The 22647-nt window shown below is 40.5% G+C and overlaps 1 protein-coding gene across 5 annotated transcripts in view; it reads right to left on the bottom strand.

The window, feature by feature from the left end:
* The window catches only part of DLEC1 (DLEC1 cilia and flagella associated protein), a 64523-nt gene that overhangs the window by 6749 nt on the left and 35127 nt on the right, over positions 1-22647 (bottom strand). Inside the window, exons 20-35 of one of the 5 annotated variants that reach the window (XR_005593902.1) lie at positions 20493-20632; positions 20111-20264; positions 16842-16952; positions 15606-15736; positions 15417-15491; positions 14704-14892; positions 14059-14126; positions 11075-11226; positions 9819-9934; positions 8955-9025; positions 7238-7455; positions 4438-4590; positions 3363-3485; positions 2566-2660; positions 2378-2462; positions 278-420 (exon numbers count right to left, since the gene is read on the bottom strand). Coding sequence is in view for 4 of the 5 variants with exons in the window: in XM_039523844.1 (XP_039379778.1) it covers positions 278-472; positions 2378-2462; positions 2566-2660; positions 3363-3485; positions 4438-4590; positions 7238-7455; positions 8955-9025; positions 9819-9934; positions 11075-11226; positions 14059-14126; positions 14704-14892; positions 15417-15491; positions 15606-15736; positions 16842-16952; positions 20111-20264; positions 20493-20632 (2076 nt within the window). In the remaining variant the exon portion in view is untranslated. Of the gene's footprint in view, positions 1-277; positions 473-2377; positions 2463-2565; positions 2661-3362; positions 3486-4437; positions 4591-7237; positions 7456-8954; positions 9026-9818; positions 9935-11074; positions 11227-14058; positions 14127-14703; positions 14893-15416; positions 15492-15605; positions 15737-16841; positions 16953-20110; positions 20265-20492; positions 20633-22647 lie in introns of all 5 variants that reach the window. The other 4 variants (XM_039523844.1, XM_039523846.1, XM_039523845.1 and 1 more) reach the window with 4 other exon arrangements.

The raw sequence follows: 22647 nt of genomic DNA, 5'->3' as shown, positions 1-22647 counted from the left end.
ACCTAGGCCATGTTAGTATACTAATTACTAGGGGCTTGTCTACACGGTGCATTAATCTGCACTAGAGAGGTGTAAATTCTAGTGGTACCAGAGTAGACACCAGTCCCTGCTGAAATAGTACTACATTAACACACACTAAGGAACGTCCAGTGCATGCTAGCAGGGTCCATGTGGGCCAATTAGTGTGCACGAGAATTTACAGCCCTCTAGTGCGGACTAATGCACTGGGTTGATAAGCCCTAAGCTGTCCTGGCCCGGGGGGCCTTTTTGAACCTACTAGCATGTTTTGCTGTGGATGAAGTAGAAGTTGCTTCCCTTGCTCCTCCCTGTTGCTGTGGGATGTTTTCAGGCTCCTGTTGGGGTCGATACTGGACACAGTGAAGGGCACAGATAGAAGAATCCTGAAGTGCAGAGGAGCCTCTGTGGAATTGGTGAGTTTCAGGTTGTGAGTAATGACTGATTCTGTCAAAACCTGAAGAAGAATGTATTAAACTACTTTCAATCTGAATCCCCTCCAGAGGCTTGAAGGCTTTCTAGTCTCTTGACCCATTCCATAGCATCTGAGATTTGGAGGATCCTGCCCCAAACCACTTTCTTTTTTCATTTTGTGTGCTTCAGAATCTCTTGATTAAAACATACTTTTATGATGGACATTTTTGGTTTTTGATTAAAATGAAAATTTTCACTAGAAGTTTATAAGAACATAAGAACGGCCGTACCGGGTCAGACCAAAGGTCCATCTAGCCCAGTATCTGTCTACCGACAGTGGCCAATGCCAGGTGCCCCAGAGGGAGTGAACAGGCAATGATCAAGTGATCACTCTCCTGCCATCCATCTCCATCCTCTGACAAACTGAGGCTAGGGACCCATTCCTTACCCATCCTAGCTAATAGCCATTTAGGGACTTAACCACCATGAATTTATCCAGTTCTCTTTTAAATGCTGTTATAGTCCTAGCCTTCACAACCTCCTCAGGTAAGGAGTTCCACAAGTTGACTGTGCGCTGCGTGAAGAACTTCCTTTTATTTGTTTTATACCTGCTGCCTATTAATTTCATTTGATGACCCCTAGTTCTTGTATTATGGGAATAAGTAAATAACTTTTCCTTATCCACTTTCTCCACACCACTCATTTTATATACCTCTATCATATCCCCCCTTAGTCTCCTCTTTTCCAAGCTGAAGAGTCCTAGCCTCTTTAATCTTTCCTCATATGGGACCCTCTCCAACCCCCTAATCATTTTAGTTGCCCTTTTCTGAATCTTTTCTAGCGCCAGTATATCTTTTTTGAGGTGAGGAGACCACATCTGTACACAGTATTCGAGATGTGGGCGTACCATGGATTTATATAAGGGCAATAATATATTCTCAGTCTTATTCTCTATCCCCTTTTTAATGATTCCTAACATCCTGTTTGCTTTTTTGACCGCCTCTGCACACTGTGTGGACATCTTCAGAGAACTGTCCACGATAACTCCAAGATCTTTTTCCTGACTCGTTGTAGCTAAATTAGTCCCCATCATATTGTATGTATAGTTGGTTTTTTTTTCCAATGTGCATTACTTTACATTTATCCACATTAAATTTCATTTGCCATTTTGTTGCCCAATCACTTAGTTTTGTGAGATCTTTTTGAAGTTCTTCACAATCTGCTTTGGTCTTAACTATCTTGAGTAGTTTAGTATCATCTGCAAACTTTGCCACCTCACTTTTTACCCCTTTCTCCAGATCATTTATGAATAAATTGAATAGGATTGGTCCCAGGACTGACCCTTGGGGAACACCACTAGTTACCCCTCTCCATTCTGAGAATTTACCATTAATTCCTACCCTTTGTTCCCTGTCTTTTAACCAGTTCTCAATCCATGAAAGGACCTTCCCTTTTATCCCATGACAGCTTAATTTACGTAACAGCCTTTGGTGAGGATCTTTGTCAAAGGCTTTCTGGAAATCTAAGTATAATAGGTATAATATAATATGATAGGACTTTGTGAATCACCAGAATTCACAGACCATGTTGGGAGCTAAATCACTTTCATTCTGCTACCAGAATCTTTTTTAACCTGAAAATGAATAATTGTTTTGATACTTAAAAGATCTCTACAGTAAAATAACCCAACACAGAATAGCCATCTTCCTGAAATAACATCTCCTTTCTTGGCTTATAGGTAATTATACTCTAGTTTTCTCTGGCCTAGTTTGTACTTTACCAAAAAAAAAAAAAAAATTGCATTGTGGGTAAACATTTAACACTGCATCACCAGGACATGGTCAGTAAAAACATTATTTTACAGCAATGTGAGTGTTGCCATGAATTACCGTAACAGCTGAGCAGTATATTAAATAAACCTTAATACAGCAATATGTAAAATACTCACTCCAGAATGGGGCTGATTTGGTATGAGATCACTTGCCAGGGAATGAAACACCATTCCTCCATCATGATCCATTTCTACAGTTAACCTGAACGTAAGGAATCACAGGCTGTTAGAACTCTTTCCTTAGTCTCTGGTTTCATTTAGTTGTTGACTGGAAGTTTGTGAACTGTGAGAACTGTTGTACTTACAGAGCAGGTTTTACAAAAGCTTGCAAGTCCATTCTCAAAGGTGCAACTCCATAGCCATATGAACGAGTCACCTTGCCAGGTATCCCTTGTGCAAGCTGACAGGAAAAGGAAGAATACATGAGGATCAAACTAATGTGTCGAGGATGAAACACTAACTCCAATCTGAGACGGTTTTTCCCAAAGCCGTCCAGCCATAGATGATCTCTGGCAGTGTTTGGCCTATTATTTGTAGTAAATTATGCTACCTCTATAAAACTTGTACGAATAGCAGAATCTGAGCTATATTTGCATTTTGAATGCAAACAAAAATTCTTATTAGATTAGGTGAAAGCTGCTCATTAATATGGAGGCAACTCTTGTTTTCTAAGATTTTATAAAATTTCATTGCTAAATATTTATTATAGTTAATAACACTTTGTGCTTCACAGCTGAGGATCTCAAAGTGCTTTACAAATATTAATTAAGCTATGCAGCAGCCTGTAAGTTGTATTTCCCATTTCACCAGGGAAGAGTCTGACAGAAGATAGATGACTTGACTAAATTCATGCAGTGAGTTGGGAATTGAACTCAGGAGTCTAACTCCGAATTCCCTATTTCCTTATTAAAAATGGGTGTTTTCATATAAATGAGCTGTGTGCGCAGTTATTATCTAATCAGTAGCAGAAATCACAATTCACCACCTGCCTCCCATGTTGTAAGGAATAAATAATAAAATAGCTTCCATTACTGAATAGCATTCAGAGCAGAAAAAAGCAAACTGAACTGACAATACTACTTAGCTGTGATAGTACATTTACCTTGCTGTCTAGACTCATGAAACCCAATGCATACCCCTCGCATTCAATTTTGTTAATGAGCTTGGGTAACGTGAGTGGAGTGAAGGAAATATGGATGGAGGCACTGCCACCTGCAGGAACAACCTGGAATCAAAATATTATAGACATTTAGCTAAAGCAAACAGCAGTTTTGCATTATGGAAGCATCTTAACAGATCTACGTCTAAGGTTGTATTGAGCTTTGCAGTTAAAGCATAGATAAAAATCTCTTTGGGCTGCTCTATGCCCAGACTTGCACAAAAATGACAAAATATTAATTAAAACCAATGTAACTCTTTCCATGCAAATCTATGTGGGTACACTCAATTTTAGCCACTTTGATTCTGAAATAAAGGTGTCTGTGCGTACACTTGCACCAAAATAACTAAATTGGTTTTAAGAAACTGAATTAATTTTCTGAGAACTTAGTTAAGTTTCTAATTAAACTTGAGTTCCAAGAATTTACAAATGACCCCTTTAAAATTTTCTTTTATTAAGTCTAACCTTGTACTTGAACCCTTTGGCAAAGAAGTTCCTTACGTTTGGGAATTGCAAAATTGATACACTGCTAGATTATTCCAAATTTTTGATGTATGGACACACACTCTCATAACTTTGTTTCCAATGCATTGTTTCTCATATTTTTTTCCTGTCAAATTTCTGTGGTCCCTAATTGATTTTGCATCAATTAATTTTTGAAGCACTATGAGTTATACGGTATATTTGAACAGGATGAGTCACATGTGAAGACAGCCAGAGGTCGAAAGGTCTGCATTCAAGCTCATACAGTTATGCTTGCCTGTTTTTCACAGGGTGAAGGACCTGCTTTCAGAGTCTGGTACTTGAACTTCTTGGACCTTGGGAAGTCTGTTGGAGACCATTGTTATCCTGTTGACTTCCTATGGCCTGCAGAAGTATCTCTCCAATCTTTAAGATTTTGTTTTCCTACTGCTCTTGCTCTGCACCAATGAAAAGCCTTCCCTTGCTGTCCCATCTCCCCAGTCCTATACAGCTGGCTATTTGCAAACTATAAGGACACATAAGAGCCACTGCTTACAATTTGTGTAGGAGTTATACAGTAGGGATAGTCGGAAGGAACCCCTTCATGAGCTTGTATAAGCACAGAGATTATTTTCTTTTGATTATTTACTGGTCTCCAGATGTCAGAATCACTCCTTCCTTCCTCTTCTTTGTTGTCTACATCTGACTCCTGCAGGTATGAAAGGGTAAGGAATGTTACACATTCAGCACCGGACTACGGGAGGCCAGAACCATCATTCTCAGAACAAAAGAAGAGAGCAAAAATAGCTAATACCATTTTGTCTCACTTTCCAGCATAAACCCTGGTTTCTCCCATTAAACACTGACTGCTGGGGGCGCTGAATGCCTGACCTCCGACTGAAATCAATGGAAGGTCGGGGTACCCCAATGCTGTTCAGACAACAGCAAGACTGAGCCTTAGGGGTGTCTTTCTCATCATGCAAAGCCGCATTCCAGCCCTAAGGCTGCCTAGATTAATGTTTTCAAAACAACTTTACCTCCTAACATGACAAAAAATAGTGTTGGTTTGACACCGATTCATAGATTCGAAGACCAGAAATGGCCATTATGATCTAGTCTGACCTCCTGTATAACACAGGCCATAGAACTTCTCCAAAATAATTCCTAGGGCAGATCATTTAGAAAAACACCCAATCTTGATTTAAAAATAGTCAGTGATGCAGGATCCACCATGACCCTTGATAAATTAACAATTGTTAATTACTCTTACCATTAAAAATTTAGTAATTTCCAGTATGATTTTGTCTAGCTTCATCTTCCAGCCATTGGCTCATGTTATATCTTTCTCTACTAGATTGAAGAGCCACTTATTTAATATTTGCTCCCCATGTAGGTACTTACAGACTGTAATCAAGTCACCCCGTAACCTCTTTATTAAGCTAAATAGATAGACTCAAGGAGCTCAATCACTGGAAGACATGGTTTCTAATCTTTTAACCATTCTTGTGGCTCTTCTCTGAATCTTCTCCAATTCATCAACATCCTTCTTGAGGGCACCAGAACTGGACACAGTATTCCAGTCGCAGTTGCCTTAGTGCCAAATACAGAGGTAAAATAATCTCTCTACTACTACTCGAGATTCCCGTTTGCGCATCCCAGGTTTGCATTCATCTTTTGGCCTCAGTGTCACAGTGGGAGCTCATGTTCAGCTGATTATCCACCATGATGCCCAAATCTTTTTCAGAGTCATTGCTTCCCAGGCGAGTAAGTATGCCCTACAGCAGTGGCTCTCAACCTTTCCAGACTACTATACCTGTTTCAGGAGTCTGATTTCTCTTGCGTACCCCCAAGTTTTACTTCACTTAAAAACTACTTGCTTACAAAATCAGACAAAAATACAAAAGTGGCACAGCTCGCTATTACTGAGAAATTGCTTACTTTCTCATTTTTACCGTATTTTATAAAATAAATCAACTGGAATATAAATACTGTACTTACATTTCAGTGTACAGTATATAGAATAGTATAAACAAATAATTGTGTGAAATTTTAGTTTGTACTGACTTCACTAGTGCTTTTTATGTAGCTTGCAATACTAGGCAGATACCTAGATGAGTTGCTGTACCCCTGGAAGGCTTCTGTGTACCTCTGGTTCAGAACCACTGATCTATAGTCTTTGTTCCTAGATGTATACATTTACAGTTAGCCATATTAAAATGCAGAGTTTGCATGCACCTAGTTTGCCAACATATCTAGATTGCTATGAATCAGTGACCTGTACTCTTCAATATTTACCACTCCTACAATTTTTGTGTCATCTGCAACTTTATAAGTGATGATTCTGTTTTCTTCTAAGTCATTGATAAAAATATTAGTGTAGGGCAAAGAATTGATCCCTGTGGGACTCCACTGGAAACAAATCCTCACAGTGACAATTTCCTGGTTACAGTTCCATTTTGAGACTTATCAGGTAGCCAGCTTTTAATCCATTTAATATGTGCCATGTTCATTTTATATCTTACTATTTTAATCAAAATGTTGTGCAGTACCAAGTCAAATGCCTTTCAGAAGTAAGTATATTATGCCAACATTAATACCTTTATCAACCAAATTTGTAATCTCAAAAAAAAAATTTAGTTTGACAGGATCTAGTCTCCATAAACCCCATTGATTGGCATTAATTACATTACTCTCTTTTATTTTTTATTAACTGAATTCCGTATCAGCTGCTCTTTATATTCCTGGGATCAATGTCAGGCTGAAACCTGTGGTGACTCAGATCATCCCGTTTACACTTTTTAAAAATTGACACATTAGCTCCCTTCCAATCTGCTGGAACTTCCCCAGTGGCCTTCACAACATCCTCTGGCAAGGAGTTCCACAGGTTGACTGTGCATTGTGTGAAGAATACTTCCTTTTGTTTTAAACCTGCCGCCTATTAATTTCATTTGGTGACCCCTAATTCTTCTGTTACGAGAAGGTGAAAATAACACTTCCTTATTTACTTTGTTCACACCTGTCATGATTTTATAGACCTCTATTATATCCCCTTTTAATCGTCTCTTTTCCAAGATGAAAAGTTCCAGTCTTGTTAATCTCTCTTCATATGGAAGCTGTTCTATATTTCTAACCATTTGTGCTGCTCTTTTCTGAACCTTTTTCGATTCCAATATATCTTTTTTGAAATGGGGCAACCACATCTGCATGCAGTATTCAAGGTGTGGGTGTACCACGGATTTATATAGAGGCAATATGATATTTTCTGTCTTATTATCTATCCCTTTCTTACTTATTCCCAACATTCTGTGAGCTTTTCTGATAATGTGGTTTAAAGAAACAGACTGCCATAATCTTACATCATCTGTCGTGAGGGAACCTGGAGAAATGGTGTCTGGGCTGCTAGGGATTTTATCCCAGTTTAACATGATTTCAGTCTCTGAGGTGCTAGCATTTGACTCAATCTCATTCTCATCTACGTCCTTAATAGGAAAATGAGGGCCATAAAACAGCAAGAGGTCCACCAGCTTCTCATTATCTTTTTCTTGATTGTAAGTTTTCCAGTCCATGCGGATGTCTGAATGAAAAAGGAAACATCTATTAATCTTAGTCAGGCCAACAATATGTAGCTTTTTTGAGGAAAAAGTGGACTAGGTAGATAATGGCACCTGGATACATTGATGCCAAGTTGCACCTGAGTGGAAGTTTTTTGCTCTCAGGACCAGTCAGGTGATTCCTCGAGGATCAGAAGAGCATAAATTGGACTTAAACCCATCTTTGCCTGTCATTGGTCTTGCACTAGACACAGCCTAGCCAGGTCCAAGGATCCCAGCCTGCATCTTTATCAGCATTAGCTATGATGAATGTTTTATTTGTTAAGTAAATGCATAAGACTGTCCATACAGGGCCTAGCTCAGTATCCTGTCTTCTGACAGTGGCTGGTGCCTGATGCTACAGAGGAAATGAAGAGAACAGGGCAATTATTAAGTGATCCGTCCCCTGTTGTTCAATTCCAGCTTTCGGCAATCAGAGGGTTAAGGATACAAACGGCAGGGTTGCATTCCTGACCATCTTGGCTAATAGACATTGATGGATGAAGTTCATCATCCTCCATGAATTTAGTCTCTTTTTAATCCAGTTATAGTTTTGGTCTCCACGATATCCCCTAGTAATGAGTTCCACAGGATAACTGTGTGTTCTGTGATGTGATTCTTTAGTTTGTTTTAAACCCTCTGCTTGTTAATTTTATCAGGTGATTGATGGGGTAAGTAACACTTCCTTATTCATTTTCTCCAAACCATTCATGATTTTATAGACCTCTATCATATCCCCACTTAGTCTCCTCTTTTCCAAGCTGAACAGTCCCAGTCCCAGTCTTTTTAATCTCTCCTCACATGGAAGCTGTTCAATGCCCCTAATCATTTTTGTATGTGTTTGGTGATGTCCAAGACACACAGAAAGATATGGCCCAGGCAGGCACTGAAGAGAAAACTCCTGAGAATTTGTCTTTTAAATGAGTACATTCTAAAGAGGAAGACATAAAGATTGGATGCAAGTGAAATTTAGAAGAGCCCAATGGTGCTAAACTTAGAGTGGGATTTTTTTCTTTCCAGTAATAGCATGACGGCAGCATTTTATTGACATGAGTTAGCTTTAGGACGGTTTCACAGAAAAAGTGAATTTCAAAGGATACAGATGAAGAGAATTCTGTCAGACAAACACACGGTGCACTGGAATAGGAAGTTTTCCCGTTTCACACTAAACACTAGGTTGTGCTAATTATATTCCCTCACTGGCCTCTGGCTCAAACCTGCCTGCTCTGCTACTATACACATCAGCCTAGTCCAAAGGTAACACCACAACGATAAATGCTTTTGTACAGCTAGAGACCTAGCAGCACTGGCCATTGCTCTATATTAGCTAAACTACTGAATTAGCTGTCTCCTCCTATTCCTTTATTGCCCTCAAAAAATAATCCTAATTAAGAAAGCTGAAGGTGTGTTAATTGTTGTGCTTTCATTACTGTAGGGACTGCAGTGCTAGCTAGTATATCTTAGAATATGAAACCAGCCTTACCACAAGGAGTGGGGTTGTTGAGTCTGATGCAGCGGGAGACCGTATCCCCACCAGAGACATGAGCACCAAACCTGGAAAGGGGGAATAACTTCATGTTACAATGTGCAATTGTTAAGTCAACTCCTAAGAATTTTTCTTTTAAATGAGTCATTAACAAAGTGGAAACAGATCAGCTTAAAGAGTTAACTGCTGGCAGTTTGTTGTATTGGAAACCAGATAATCTACAGTCAATCTAGGAAACAAAGTTATTTTGTACATTCTGTTTACATTCCATTATCCGTTCCCTCCATATTCTGACAACATAGTTGTCTCAGACTCGTGTGTGCAAGCGAATGTGGTGCTCATGAAAGATGGTGGATAAAGAAGTCAATAGAAGTGTTGGAGTGGCAGAGGCCACCTCCTCAGTGAGCAGTGCACTGTGAGAGGAGTAGCAGGACTTTTTCCACCACTGGTACTGGCATGCCAGTGATCTCTGTCCATGCTGGACCTGAATCAATTGAGCCTGGAATGACTGAAATTCAATCAGTATTAAACCCTGAGAAAACAGTCTGGAAGAGTGGTTGGTAGCATGGTTGATGAAGGATTTAGGAGATGATGTATATGGAAACAGGGCATTTTACAGTCATGCTAGGAAACACAAACATAACAGTATGCTAAACTTATCTACATCAGATAAGGCCTTAGTGTAATGTTTGACTGTCTAAACAAAATAAAGCACACACTGTATTTTGACAAATATACCACTGAACGCTGCCTGCCTTCTTACTGAACAATAGCAAATGACCAAAACTGAACACTGTAGGCATAGTCTAATGGCATTTAAAACTTCTGACATCCTCACAAACAGTATTTGGGGGGCTATACCTGATTATTGGTATCTTTGTTTGATGGTCAGTCTGAGGTCCTGTCATCTGCAAGAAGATTGGGCAACCTTTCACAGTTATTTGCATAGGAATTAATGTAGGCTGTAAATCTCCCACCTAAGAAAAAACAATGCATCTTGGCAATTAGAATTAAATACTACCTTAGAATGTGGGTTATTAAATTATATCATAGCCTTTGAGCCAAATGAATTTTCAATTTTTTTACTCTTCTCTTTTAAAGCAAATTAGTGAAGCAAGAGATCTAATGAGGACTCTTGTCAGCAGGAAAGTTCTGTACCTAATTTATTGGTCATTCTGCTTGATGCCTTTTCTAGGAGAGAGCTCTCCTGCTGACAAAAAAATTTCCAGCCCCCACGAGCCGCAGCAGCTTTGTGGGCAGGAGAGTGCTCCCTGCTGACAAAGTGCTGTTCACAACAGTGCTTTTTGTTGGTAAAACTTGTGTCGTTTGGGGGGGGTGTGTGTTAACACCTCTGAATGACAAAAGTTTTGCCAACAAAGTGCCAGTGTAGCCCAAGCCTAAGAGCCTTTCCACCAGGCACAACAGCACAACATATTGGGTTGGTGGAGCAGAGTAGTGACCGTTACAACTGGATTTTGTAGATGGAACAAAGCTATGTTGTGGAACTCTGTTACGGCCCTATGGAAAAAAAAGGCCTTCAACGTGTCCAAAACCAGATCCATACGTTTTAATAGGAGAGGACACTTGTCAACTAAACCTTGTTAGAAGAAACAGTCTAGAAAAAAGAGCAGGAGTACTTGTGGCACCTTAGAGACTAACAAATTTATTTGAGCACAAGCTTTCGTGGGCTACAGCCTGCTTCATCAGATGCATAGAATGGAACATACAGTAAGAAGATATATATACATACAGAGAACATGAAAAGGTGGAAGTTGCCATACCAACTCTTCCACCTTTTCATGTTCTCTGTATGTATATATATATCGTACTATATGTTCCATTCTATGCATCTGATGAAGTGGGTTTTATTCCACGAAAGCTTATGCTTAAATAAATTTGTTAGTCTCTAAGGTGCCCCAAGTACTCCTGTTCTTTTTGCGGATACAGACTAACACAGCTGCTACTTTGAAACCAGTCTAGAAGAAGCTACTCTGAATCCTTATTTGAAGTCCTAACAAGCAGACAAATGTGTTTTAGCAAAGAGGAATTTGGGGAAAGACAATTGGCCCCAAACCTACCATGCAAATTTGGTGATCAGAACAAAAAGCCTCACCTACCCTACAGATGAGATCATCATGGTACTCTCCCCACATGTTGTTATAAGCTGTTATTTCTATAATTAGCTGCTGGAAGGCTTTCAGAGTTCCTGTGGAAGGTTGGGCATGGAAAGCCACTCCTCTCCCATGAGACAGTAATGCCAGCACAAATGCTAAAAGAACAGAAGAGTATTTGATAAGCTTTCTAGGAAATGGAATAAGGTTTATCTTTCAAACAAAATATATGTTCAGATCATTGGCTGGTATTACTCAGGGTAGTTCCACTGGCTTCAGTGGAGCTATGCCTACTTACAAAGTTGAGAATTCAGCCTCTAGAATAGAGTTTCCCAAACCTTTCCTATTGTATTCCCCCTTCCAGCTCTGCCAGCAGGCCGCATACCCCCTTCCAGATCTACCAGCTGCCCATGTACCTCTAACCTTCTTATCACTGATACTTTGTGTGTTCTTCTTAACACTACTTGTCTTTAGCCATCTGTCTGTATTTCATTGTTATATACGGATATAGTTATAGTGCAATGTATACAACCAAAAAAACCCCAACCAACAACTAAGTTCTGAGCTCAGTTAGCTTGGACAATTGCTGGGCATCTGAACGTGCGCTGTACAGGTGAGGGCTCTGTACGTCAGTGTCTCTGTGTTTTTGTGATCTCACTGGTAATCTTGAAGTAAATTAACTACCGTATTTTATATAACAAATTCCCACAGAATTTTAAAGCTTTGTCTGAGTAGCCTATTATGAAAATGCAATAAATAAAATCCACCATTACACAATTCCTGCATACCTCCCAGAGGTGTCTCACATGTCCCCAGGGGTACATGTACCACAGTTTGGGAACCCCTGCTCTAGAATCAAATCATTTTCACTCCAGCTTCCTATTCAGTAGTTCTCAATCTGTTTTTATATTATGGATCACTTGTTAAGTCAGAGAATCTTTCAAGGACAACCTCCCCTGCTAACCTCCTAATTCTGCACTTTTCTGTGACAACTGTAATGCTTGATTACATGAAAAAGCAATATTGGTAAGATGAAAATAAACTGACTCCAATGGTATTGGAGTGACTGACTGGTTAACTTTGTGATCTGTGCTGTTTCTTTCTTTCTAAATGTTTGCTAGCCCTCTAGTTGTGGTGGCGTCTGGAAGTCAGAACATCAAACAAACACTTGACAAAGCACTCCAGATGTAGAGAAGGACTTGTTCGTTTACTTGATCCAAAAAATGTCCCAGAAACCCCAAGACAGTCCTGACTGGAAAATACATGGCAGGAGGCTTCACTTCTTCAAACCAGAGTGCTCTGCTATTGAGATAGACACAGCTCCATGGACCACTTGTAAGTGTATCACAGAATACAATGTGAGAACTAATGTTAGGCATTTACTCCTGGGGGAATTCTGCACAAAAAATTTGAAAATTCTGCAAAATTCTGCATATTTTGTTTGTCAAAACAACACAATATAATCACACCAGTTTCAATTGTTTTTGGTAATTCATTTCAAAATTCCTGTCAGCAAGTATGTTTGTAACAATACAGACAATGAAAAGGATTCAGGAAATGTTTTTTGACAAATAGATTCCTTACTAGGCATATAAATACAGAACTCTGAGTAATTAATTTAAACTACAATACAGAATCTATTTCCTACACCCCTCAGAAGCAGTGCAAAGGCTTGGGGGAGTCAGAGGTAACGGAGGAGCTGGGGAAAAAAGAAGGAGCCTGGGAGTGAACCTGGAGGGTTGTTGGGTGTGGGTGGGAGAAATATGGAACAGGTTTTTTTGGGGAGTGGGGAGGGATTGTTGGGGAGCCTCCCCCAGACAGACCCTGGCTGATCCCTAGCCTCTCCCATTCAGTCAGGCACATCTGCCCCTGTCCCCATGTGTCCCTGTGCCCCCTCCTCCTGTCCCCATGTGTCCCTGCACCCCCTCAGCTGGCCCCTTCCCCCATCCTCATGTATTCCTGCGTCCCCTCTCCTCTGTCCCCACATGTCTCTGTGCCCCACTCAGTCATGCCCTTTTCCCCCATGTGGCCCTACACTCCCTGTCCCCATTTTTCCCTGTGCCTCCACTCCCAGTCAGCCCCTGCCCCTGTCTGTCCTGCCCCGCCCCACTAGCCCTTAGTCTGTTGCGTCCCCAGCAGCCTCATGTGCCCCACACTGCCTGTCCACCCATATCCCCTGTCTCCTGTCCTGGCCCCATAGGCAGGGCACTGCGAGGGACACAGCGTTTTCTCTTCCCTATAGCAGCTGGGGCGGGCCCCAGGGTGTCTGCTCTGTTCTAGCACCACAGCGGACCCTGGTGGGCAAAAGGTGTAACTGCAGCAACTTTCCAGCAGAAGTTATTTTCTGCAACACATGAATTATGCACATGCGCACTGGCACAGAATTCCCCCAGGAGTAGGCATTCTATTGCATCTGTGTTTTATTTGCTATGGGCTAGATTCTGATACCACTACTCACTCATGGCACCTTACTTCATAAATAGTCTCAATGGCTACTTGTGAAGTTAGGTGCTCCTCTAGATGAATAAGGGTATCGGAGTCTGATTCTTTGTACTGGTATAATATCTTGCACAATGGAGCTGTGATCCTTCCTGAGTGGGACCTCTGGGAGCTACTGCAATATAAATAATAAACAACAAAGGATCAAGTCCTGCCTGGTCAGTCCATCCAACCCTACTGAAATCAATGAGGCTGCAGGGGATGAAAGTCAGCTCAGAATTTAGCCTAATTTTTTTAAATTTTAGAGCTTGTAATAAGAACCAGACCGACAGCCTTGGGGCCTGGACTCCTCGATCTACAGAATAGATACTGAATGCTGTGGGCAAGCCCCATAATGTCCACCAGTATGTTTCAGTCCTGTCCTGGAGGCCCAAACTCTAATATAAAGGGATTTCCATTTCCATTCAGCCCTCTTTCCGTGGATGCTGTTGCTGAGTGTGCCAGTTGTGAGAAGAGATCTTTCTGGCCAACAAAAATAGCTTCTTTCATACCTGATTGTGCTTTCTTGGCTGCATGTCTTCTGATTTGTGCTGTTCTTTTCAGCAGGCTGGCTGTAGAGCTTGTAAAAGGAAAAGACTCAATGTTAAGTCTGTGAACAGCACAAGTCTTTGCTAACTTTACAAGCTAGTTCAACCAAACTCCTAGATTGTTGGTAACTAGTGTTCAAAGACAGACTTCCTAGAATCACCAGCGAAATAATTTTTCAAAATAGCTTCTTTATATGTGAAGCCATTTAAATGCCAAGATACAAGTTCAGGATTCGGTAAGCCAGATCCGCAGCTGGTGTAAATCAGCATCGCTCCACTGTCAATAGTGCAATGCTATTTACACCAAATGAGAATCCTGCCTTTTGTGTTTCCTGCAAAAGTTGATGGCCTTGAACCGTAGTACCTCAGCCAGAGAATTCATCATTTCTCATAAGCAAAGCAAAGTCAACTTAAGAAACACCCTGTATTGCAGGAAGTAGTACTGGTGGTACAGTTCATACTGAACCAATGCAGCAGTGTGGCAATAGGGGACTGTCCCCTCACACCAGCATACCTCCACTTTAATGGAATTATTCCAAATTTACACAGCAATGTGAGAGGAAAATCAGGCCCAGTGTCCGATTAATTAGCAAGAAAGGCACAACTTACAGATTGTTTCCTTGCTCTTCTGAGGTAACTGGACAACTACTGAAATATTCAGCTTCTAGTGTGAATGGAGCATCAATTCCAGTATGATTGGTAAGTATTAGCTGGCGTGTTACTATGCTCTTCAATGCAACTTCAGATCCAAAGTCCAACAGAAGATCTTGAGGACTTTGTAACATTTGCTTCTCATCACTAAAGATAAAAGTGACCTCAGATATTAAAGCTAGCACTCCTCTTTCTTCATAGCATAGAAACAGTTTAGGCAGAGTTGAGATTTCCAGTATAAGGCAGTTTTGATGTCCTTTGTTAAAAGGACCGACTAGCCTAAGATTTATATCACCAGCACTTGCCAGTATTGATTTGCCTCAATTATATTCCTGTAGGAATTTATTTCAGGTGTAGTGATTATGCTGATCTGCTAAATTAAAGCTATTTCTTGCTCATCTGAAAAAAAGAAACAAGGACTTAAAATACACTCTGAAACAGAGTAGTCATGCTAGGTATCACAAGAATACAATTAAAAATATCAGGCAGACGTAGGCTTAGAAATTATCAAGGAGAGTTGCATTTGTCATATACCAGATTTGGCAACATGGCAGGAAAACTTCTAAACAGCCCAGGATATTTGATCTTAAATTGTGTGGTATAGAACTCCACACTTTAATATCCATATCTGAGAGTTAAATTTACATATTTTAAACATTGCAGATAGCTACTTTGGCTTGTGAAGGTATGATGGATGTAGGATCCCCATCCCTTGGCTGGCAGCGAGAGGGCTAATTCTTTCACTCCAAACAGAGAAAGCAAAGATATTGGATTATAATATAGATGGACTATTACAGTGTATTAGACATTAAAAACCAACACACAAGTCTGGGTGATTATTTTATAACACCTCCATTTACCTGGTAACTTTACTGTCACAAGGTATCAAGTATGTAACATGTAGTCCCTTTACTTGGCCAGAAATGCCCAGAAAAAGAGGTTCAATCATATCTTCTATGCTACAGCAGAGGGTAAGGTCGTTCAGCTCATCCTAATAGGAAAAAGTCACATCTTCTTTGTAAATGGAGTCAAAGATACAGACGACAGATGTCATAATCAAAAAATGTATTAGTAAAACAGGTACAAATCTTACTGGATTAAAAAAAAAAAAACAGAATTGCAGGGGAAGACTGAGAAGTCTTACAGGTTGCTTCACATGGATTTCCTACCACACCATTGCATCAGATTTGTTTGGTAGTAGGTACCAAATTAAAAATTTGCTGATGTTACTGTATGTTTTGTGTCAACATCAAATAATGTAAACCTAAAAATGCACCATTCCTGATTTTTGCCACATTTTCTGGTAGAAGACTGTCTTTTCAGTGCTGGCCTGCTTGTGGAAATGGATCTCGTTGTCTGGACACATTAATTCTGACTTCCCTCCTTTAAGTTTTTCCAGGTAAGGAAGAATTAGGATATGTCTACACTACAGATGCTATAGTGGCATAGTTATGGCACTGCAGCTGCACAGCTGTAGCACCATAGTGTAGACACTTGCTACAGTGACGGAAGGGGGTTTTCCATTTCTCTCAAGAGGATGAGAGGTAGTAGGTAGGTCGACAGAAGAAATTTTCTGTCAACCTAATGGTGTCTATACCAGGGTTTAGGATGACAACTATATCTCTCGGAGGTGTGAATTTTTCACACCCCTGAGAAATGAGGTAGGTTGACCAAAGATTTAGGTGTAAGCAGGCCTTAGAATGAGAGAGAAGAATGGTGGGAATTAATGTAAGGAAGATGATGTTTTCAGGACCATAAAGTAAAATTTAATCAATTTAATATGTGTTTTAAGAATAAAAGGTCAAAAATAGTTTTGTATATTACAAAAGCAGCATTAATCATTAAGTGTAAAGAAAAGGGCATAGTAGGAAAAAAAATTAAAGTAGCAAGCAAGCAGACTACAAAGTCAATTTAAGGTGCATATAATTTAAATATCTTCTGTCTTCAATCATGTTAGTCTATAAAGCAGTTTGAGACAAATTCTATGCACAACTGCATTGTACTGTACTTGCAAGTGCTGTTTTTGCCACATGGACTTGAAATAAGAATCCCAGTGTTCTCTGTGCTATTGAAATTAGATCAGTTTTTAAACTTACCATAATATTAGCTGTTAGCTCTATACACAATTCTTTTTCTTCATGTGGGCCCAAAGTGCCACTTCTTGGGGAGACAGTGGCAGAGCAGAAAGCTGACTGACTTCCGATAAGCTATCAAGTAGGATAAACACTTGAACATTCAGTTAACTGTGATGAAATCTACTCCATTCAAAATTCACCTCCAGATTGGAAATGATTGTCAGGATGAAGCAATACATAGAATCTATGTGTTTCAGGAAAACAACAGATCTGGTATGTAGAGTTGGGACACACTTCACATGCCCTTTAATTCCACTATGTTCAATTACTTAGATACTTTTTTCTTAATAGTAAATTAGGGTTGCCAATTAATCACAGTTAACTCACGCAACTAACTCAAAAAAAGTAATCGTGATTAAAAAATTTTATCACAATTAATCGCACTTTTAAACTATAAAATACCAATTTAAATGTATTAAATATTTTTGGATATATTTCTACATTTTCAAATATGTTGATTTCAATTACAACACAGAATGCAAAGTGTACAGAGCTCACTTTATATTATTTTTATTACAAATATTGCACTGTACAAATGATAAACAAAGAGGTAGTATTTTTCAATTCACCTCATACAAGTACTGAAGTGCAATCTCTTTATCGCGAAAGTGCAAGTTACAAATAAAGATTTTTTTTGTTACATAACTACACTCAAACAACAAACAATGTAAAACTTTAAAGCCTACAAGTCCGCTCAGTCCTACTTCTTGTTCAGCCAATCACTAAGACAAACAAGTTTGTTTACATTTACGGGACATAGTGTTTCACACTTCTTATTTACAATGTCACCTGAAAGTGAGAACAGGCATTTGCATGGCATTGCAAGGTATTTACATGCCAGATATGCGAAACATTTGTATGCCTCTTCATTCTTTGGTCACCAGTCCAGAGAACATGCTTCCATGCTGATGACATTGGTTTAAAAAAAAAAATGCACATTTGTGACTGAACTCCTTGGAGGAGAATTGAATGTCTCCTGCTCTGTTTTACCCACATTCTGCCATATATTTCATATTATAGCAATCTTGGATGATGACTCAGCACATTGTTCATTTTAAGAACACTTTCACTGCAGATTTGACAAAATGCAAAGAAGGTACCAATGTGAGATTTCTAAAGATAGCTACAGCACTCAACCCAAGGTTTAAGAATCTGAAGAGGGATGAGGTGTGGAGCATGCTTTCAGAAGTCTTAAAATAGCAACACTCCGATGTGGAAAATACAGAACTGAACCACCAAAAAAGAAAATCAACCTTCTGCTGGTGGCATCTGACTCAAATGGTGACAATGAATATGCATCAGTCCGCATTGCTTTGGATTGTTATCGAGCAGAACCCATCATTAGCATGAACACATGTCCTCTGGAAGGGTGGTTGAAGCATGAAGGGATATATGAATCTTTAGCGTATCTGGCACGTAAATATCTTGCAACGCTGGCTACAAACAGTGCCATGCAAACAGCTGTTGTCACTTTCAGGTGACATTGGAAACAAGAACCGGGCAGCATTATCTCCTGAAAATGTAAACAAACTTGTTTGTCTGAGCGACTGGCTTAACAAGAATAGGACTAAGTGGACTTATAGGCTCTAATGTTTTACATTGTTTTATTTTTGAGTGCAATTATTTTTTGTACATAATTCTACATTTGTAAGTTCAGCTTCCATGATAAAGAGATTGCACTACAGTACTTGTATTAGGTAAACTGAAACTATTTCTTTTGTTTTGTACTGTGCAAATATTTGTAATCAAAATAATAATAAAGTGAGCACTGTACACTTTGTATTTTCTGTGGTAATTGAAATCAATATATTTGAAAATGTAGAAAACATCCAAAATATTCAAATGGATGCTATTCTATTATTCTCTAACAATGCAATTAATCACGATTAATTTTTGTAATCACGTGATTAATCACAATTAAATTTTTTAGTCGCTTGACAGCCCTAATAGTAATAATTATGTGTACATTTTTCTCACGCAAGTCTGTCTCCAAAGCCCAAATGTGGTATAAAGGCCCAGAATGAGGGATTTCTCAGTTACCTCATAATATAATCACAGAATCATAAATTAATTCCAATAAATCAATGGAATTCCTGACACAGCACAATACTTTGTGTAACACAGTGGCTAAGTGTGTCCTGTCCCTTCTCAAGTAGCTAGTCAACATAGAGAATAAGATATATCTACCTCTCCCAGTTAATAGAGTTAGGGTATGTCTACACTACCTGCCGGATCGGCGGGCAGCGATTGATCCAGCGGTGGTCGATTTATCACACCTAGTCTAGTCACAATAAATCGACCCCCGAGCGCTCTCCCATCAACTCCTGTACTCCACCTCCGCGAGAGGCACAGGCAGAATCGACGGGGGAGCGGCAGCAGTCGACTCACCACAGTGAAGACACCACGGTGAGTAGGTCTAAGTATGTCGACTTCAGCTACGTTAAGGGAAAAGGACTGTGCTTTAGAGCAAGGGCTCTCAGCCCTTTTCTTGCTGAGGCCCCCCTCAACATGCTATAAAAACTCCAGGGCCCAGCGGGGCTGGGAGGGGACCCTTGGACATAGGCGTAGTTTGACTTTTATGTTGGGAGGTAATGGCAGGCGGGGCTCGGGCCATCTCCACACAGCGGGGTCCAAGGAGGAAGTGCCACCTCCACCCCCTGACTCACCTCAGCAGGCCACCCAGCCTGTCTGGCCTGTGGGGCCACAACCAAAAAATATAACTCAAAGGGGGAACTCAGCTCAAAAAGCTTGAAATCCACTCAGGGTGCAGGGAGGGGGCAGCTAGGGGCTGTGTGCAGTGAGGAGTGTGGCTCAGGGTGCAGGGAGGGGGCAGCTACGTGCAGGCAGGAAAGTATCAGGGTGCAGGCAGGGGACAGCCCCATGCCACTCTTGGCTGGGGAGGGGGGATGCCAGCTTCAGCCCCACACCGCTCCCAGCTTCAGACCCACACGCGGCTTGGGGCACTGGATTTCAGCTGCGGGGCCACGTGGCCCCCCTTAAAGGGCTCACGGACCACCAGGTGGCCACAGACCCCTGGTCGAGTACTGCTGCCTTAGCACAAGAGTTCCCAGGTTTATTTCTTGCTGATGACCCAATCAAGGGGTCACTACACAGAGGACACATCTCAGAAGTTATTTTATTATTTTTTATTATTTGTATTGTGATAGCAACTACAGAGCTCAGCCCCTATCTTGTGTCACTACTAACTGTCACACTAAAAAGTCACTTACCTCTTCCCAAAAGTATTTTGCTGGCAGCAGTGTCTGGTTAAAGAGTTTGACAGTTGCTTGTGCTGGAACTCCAATATAAATTTCACTGAACACCAAGTGACTAGACATCAGACATGCTTGGGGGGTCTGAACTTCAACAAAAACAGGAAGATGACTGGAAACAGACAAATGGCCCAGTTTTACTGTTGCATAATTAGTGAATTTACACAGACATTCTGGGAAGCATGAGGGTAGTGTTAACTTAGCAATATGTGTAACTGAACAGCTTATTGATATATTATACAATTCTGAGGGCTGCGGGTGTGGATCATTGACCGTTTCAGAAGACAAAAATATAAAGACTAAAACATGGCTTAGAGGAAAACTTCCATTTTTTCCTCACCTTCCTTCTCCATTTTCGACATCTAGCTCTAATACTGTCTGGAGACGTTGACATAGCAAGGACCTGAACAGAACTGACACACTGCATTTGCCCAAAGGAGGTAATTCTCCATCAGATGGCTGAATCGTGAATGGGGATGCCTAGGTGATAGAGAAATAAATGTGAATGTCGCTCAAAACCTTGCTAGGCAGTGTAAAATGCTGAACCCAAGTTCTCAGTTTGGTAAGCTCTTTGCATATCATGCAGATAAAGACCCAAACTGAAGAACTCAGGATATCAATCAGGAGAATGAGAATACAGCACATGATATTGTGGATCTTCCACTGTTAGAGGTAAGAAGTACCTTTTAATTAACTAGATAGGGTCCCTCTTTTAGTTCTGCTAGACTGACTCATTCTGTCCAAGAAAGCTGTGGTTACAAAATGTCTTTAGACCACATTTTGGCCAACAATCATGTCCAACTTCTACTGACTACCGTAGGAATTACATGAACAACTCTAAGGGCAGAATTTTGCCTTTTATGTTTTAGAGATATGGACCTACAATGATTCTTTATATAAAAATAAAAAGCATCTATCCCAGATTCTAGGTGCCCTAGACATTTATTTTAAAACCCAAAGCATGACAAATCCAGCCACAAACTCCACCATATGCCAGCAATAATCAGATATCTGATAGAGCTCCCTATGCTCCTCAGAGTCAACCCTCAGCCACTAGCCTCCCTATCCCCAAAATCCTGGATTTGTAGCATGCTCTGAAGGTCAACATATTCTGGCTATCACAGACCAAAGTGGGAGTGTGTTCCAAAGCAAACTGGCCCTCCTGGGAAACATCCCACCAGCAGCCCTTTCTCTTTTAAACCACGAAACCTCCCTCTTGCTTCTGCTGACTTTAACTGCAACTGTATAGTATGAAGAGAGACATGATCTTTCAAATAAGTAAGTTCCAGGCCTTTATAGGTCAAAGACAATCTTAATCATCATCTTAATCCAGAAACTCATGGGCAGCCAACTCAGGCTAGGTCTACACTAAGGGGAGGAGTTGACCTAAGATACACAACTTCAGCTACGCAAATAGCATAGCTGAAGTCGGCGTATCTTAGGTTGATTTACCTGGCCATGAGGACGGCGGCGAGTCAACCGCTGCCGTTCCCCCGTCGACTCCACTTCCACCTCTTGTGCGCGGTAGAGTTCCAGAGTCGACGACAAAGCGATCGGGGATCGATTTTATCGCATCTACACTAGACGCGATAAATTGATCCCCAATAGATTGATCACTACCTGCCAATTCGGTGGATAGTGTAAACATACCCTCAGATTACAAAGGACCAACTTGCTTAACAAATTTCCAGCATCAATCTCCAAAGAGATTTAATATGTATCCCAGGCAGAGTATGACAATGGCATGACTCACTATGTCCAGCAGATCTTTCCCTTGAAAGAACATGGGACCAAATCTGGTTTTCAGTGAGGCTGGCAGACATACACCTTCCTGTTCATAATAGCTCCCTGTTCATAACAGCTATGAATGTACCAAGATTAACAGTGCCAAAAATATTCTGTGGAGCAGGGCAGATAAATCTGGCACTGGGGACAGGTATACAAGAACATTAGCGTGATCATCATTTTAAACCATGTCTAAGCCAGTTTTTGTCCAATAGATACCATCTAAGATAGTGGTTCTCAAACTTTTGTACTGGTGACCCCTTTCACACAGCAAGTGTCTGAGTGCGATCCCCCCCCACATTAAAAACACTTTTTTATATATTTAACACCATTATAAATGCTGGAGGAAAAGCGGGGTTTGGGGTGGAGGCTGACAGCTCGCGACCCCCTGAGGGGTCCCGACCCCCAGTTTGAGAACCCCTGATCTAAGAAGACAGATTTCCTAGACAAACAATGGGGTCAAGACTATGGATGGAATATATTTGACACATAACATTCTAGGTGATCATAAACAATATTTTTGGTATTTTATTGGGCATGAAGTTTTATAGTTGTTTTTGTGACAAATTTGCACTTTTTCAAATGTATTGTTTAATAACCATAAGGCCCAATCCTGCAAGGTGCTGATATCCTCCCAGGAGGCTCCTATTAACAACAGTGGGAGTTGAGGTCATTCACTACCCCTGAGAACATGCTCAGCATATCACAGA

This window comes from Mauremys reevesii, linkage group 2, assembly GCF_016161935.1.
Source record: "Mauremys reevesii isolate NIE-2019 linkage group 2, ASM1616193v1, whole genome shotgun sequence".
Lineage (NCBI taxonomy): Eukaryota > Metazoa > Chordata > Testudines > Geoemydidae > Mauremys > Mauremys reevesii.
Note: the sequence above shows the minus strand (reverse complement) of the source record. Positions and strands in the feature narration are given on the sequence as shown.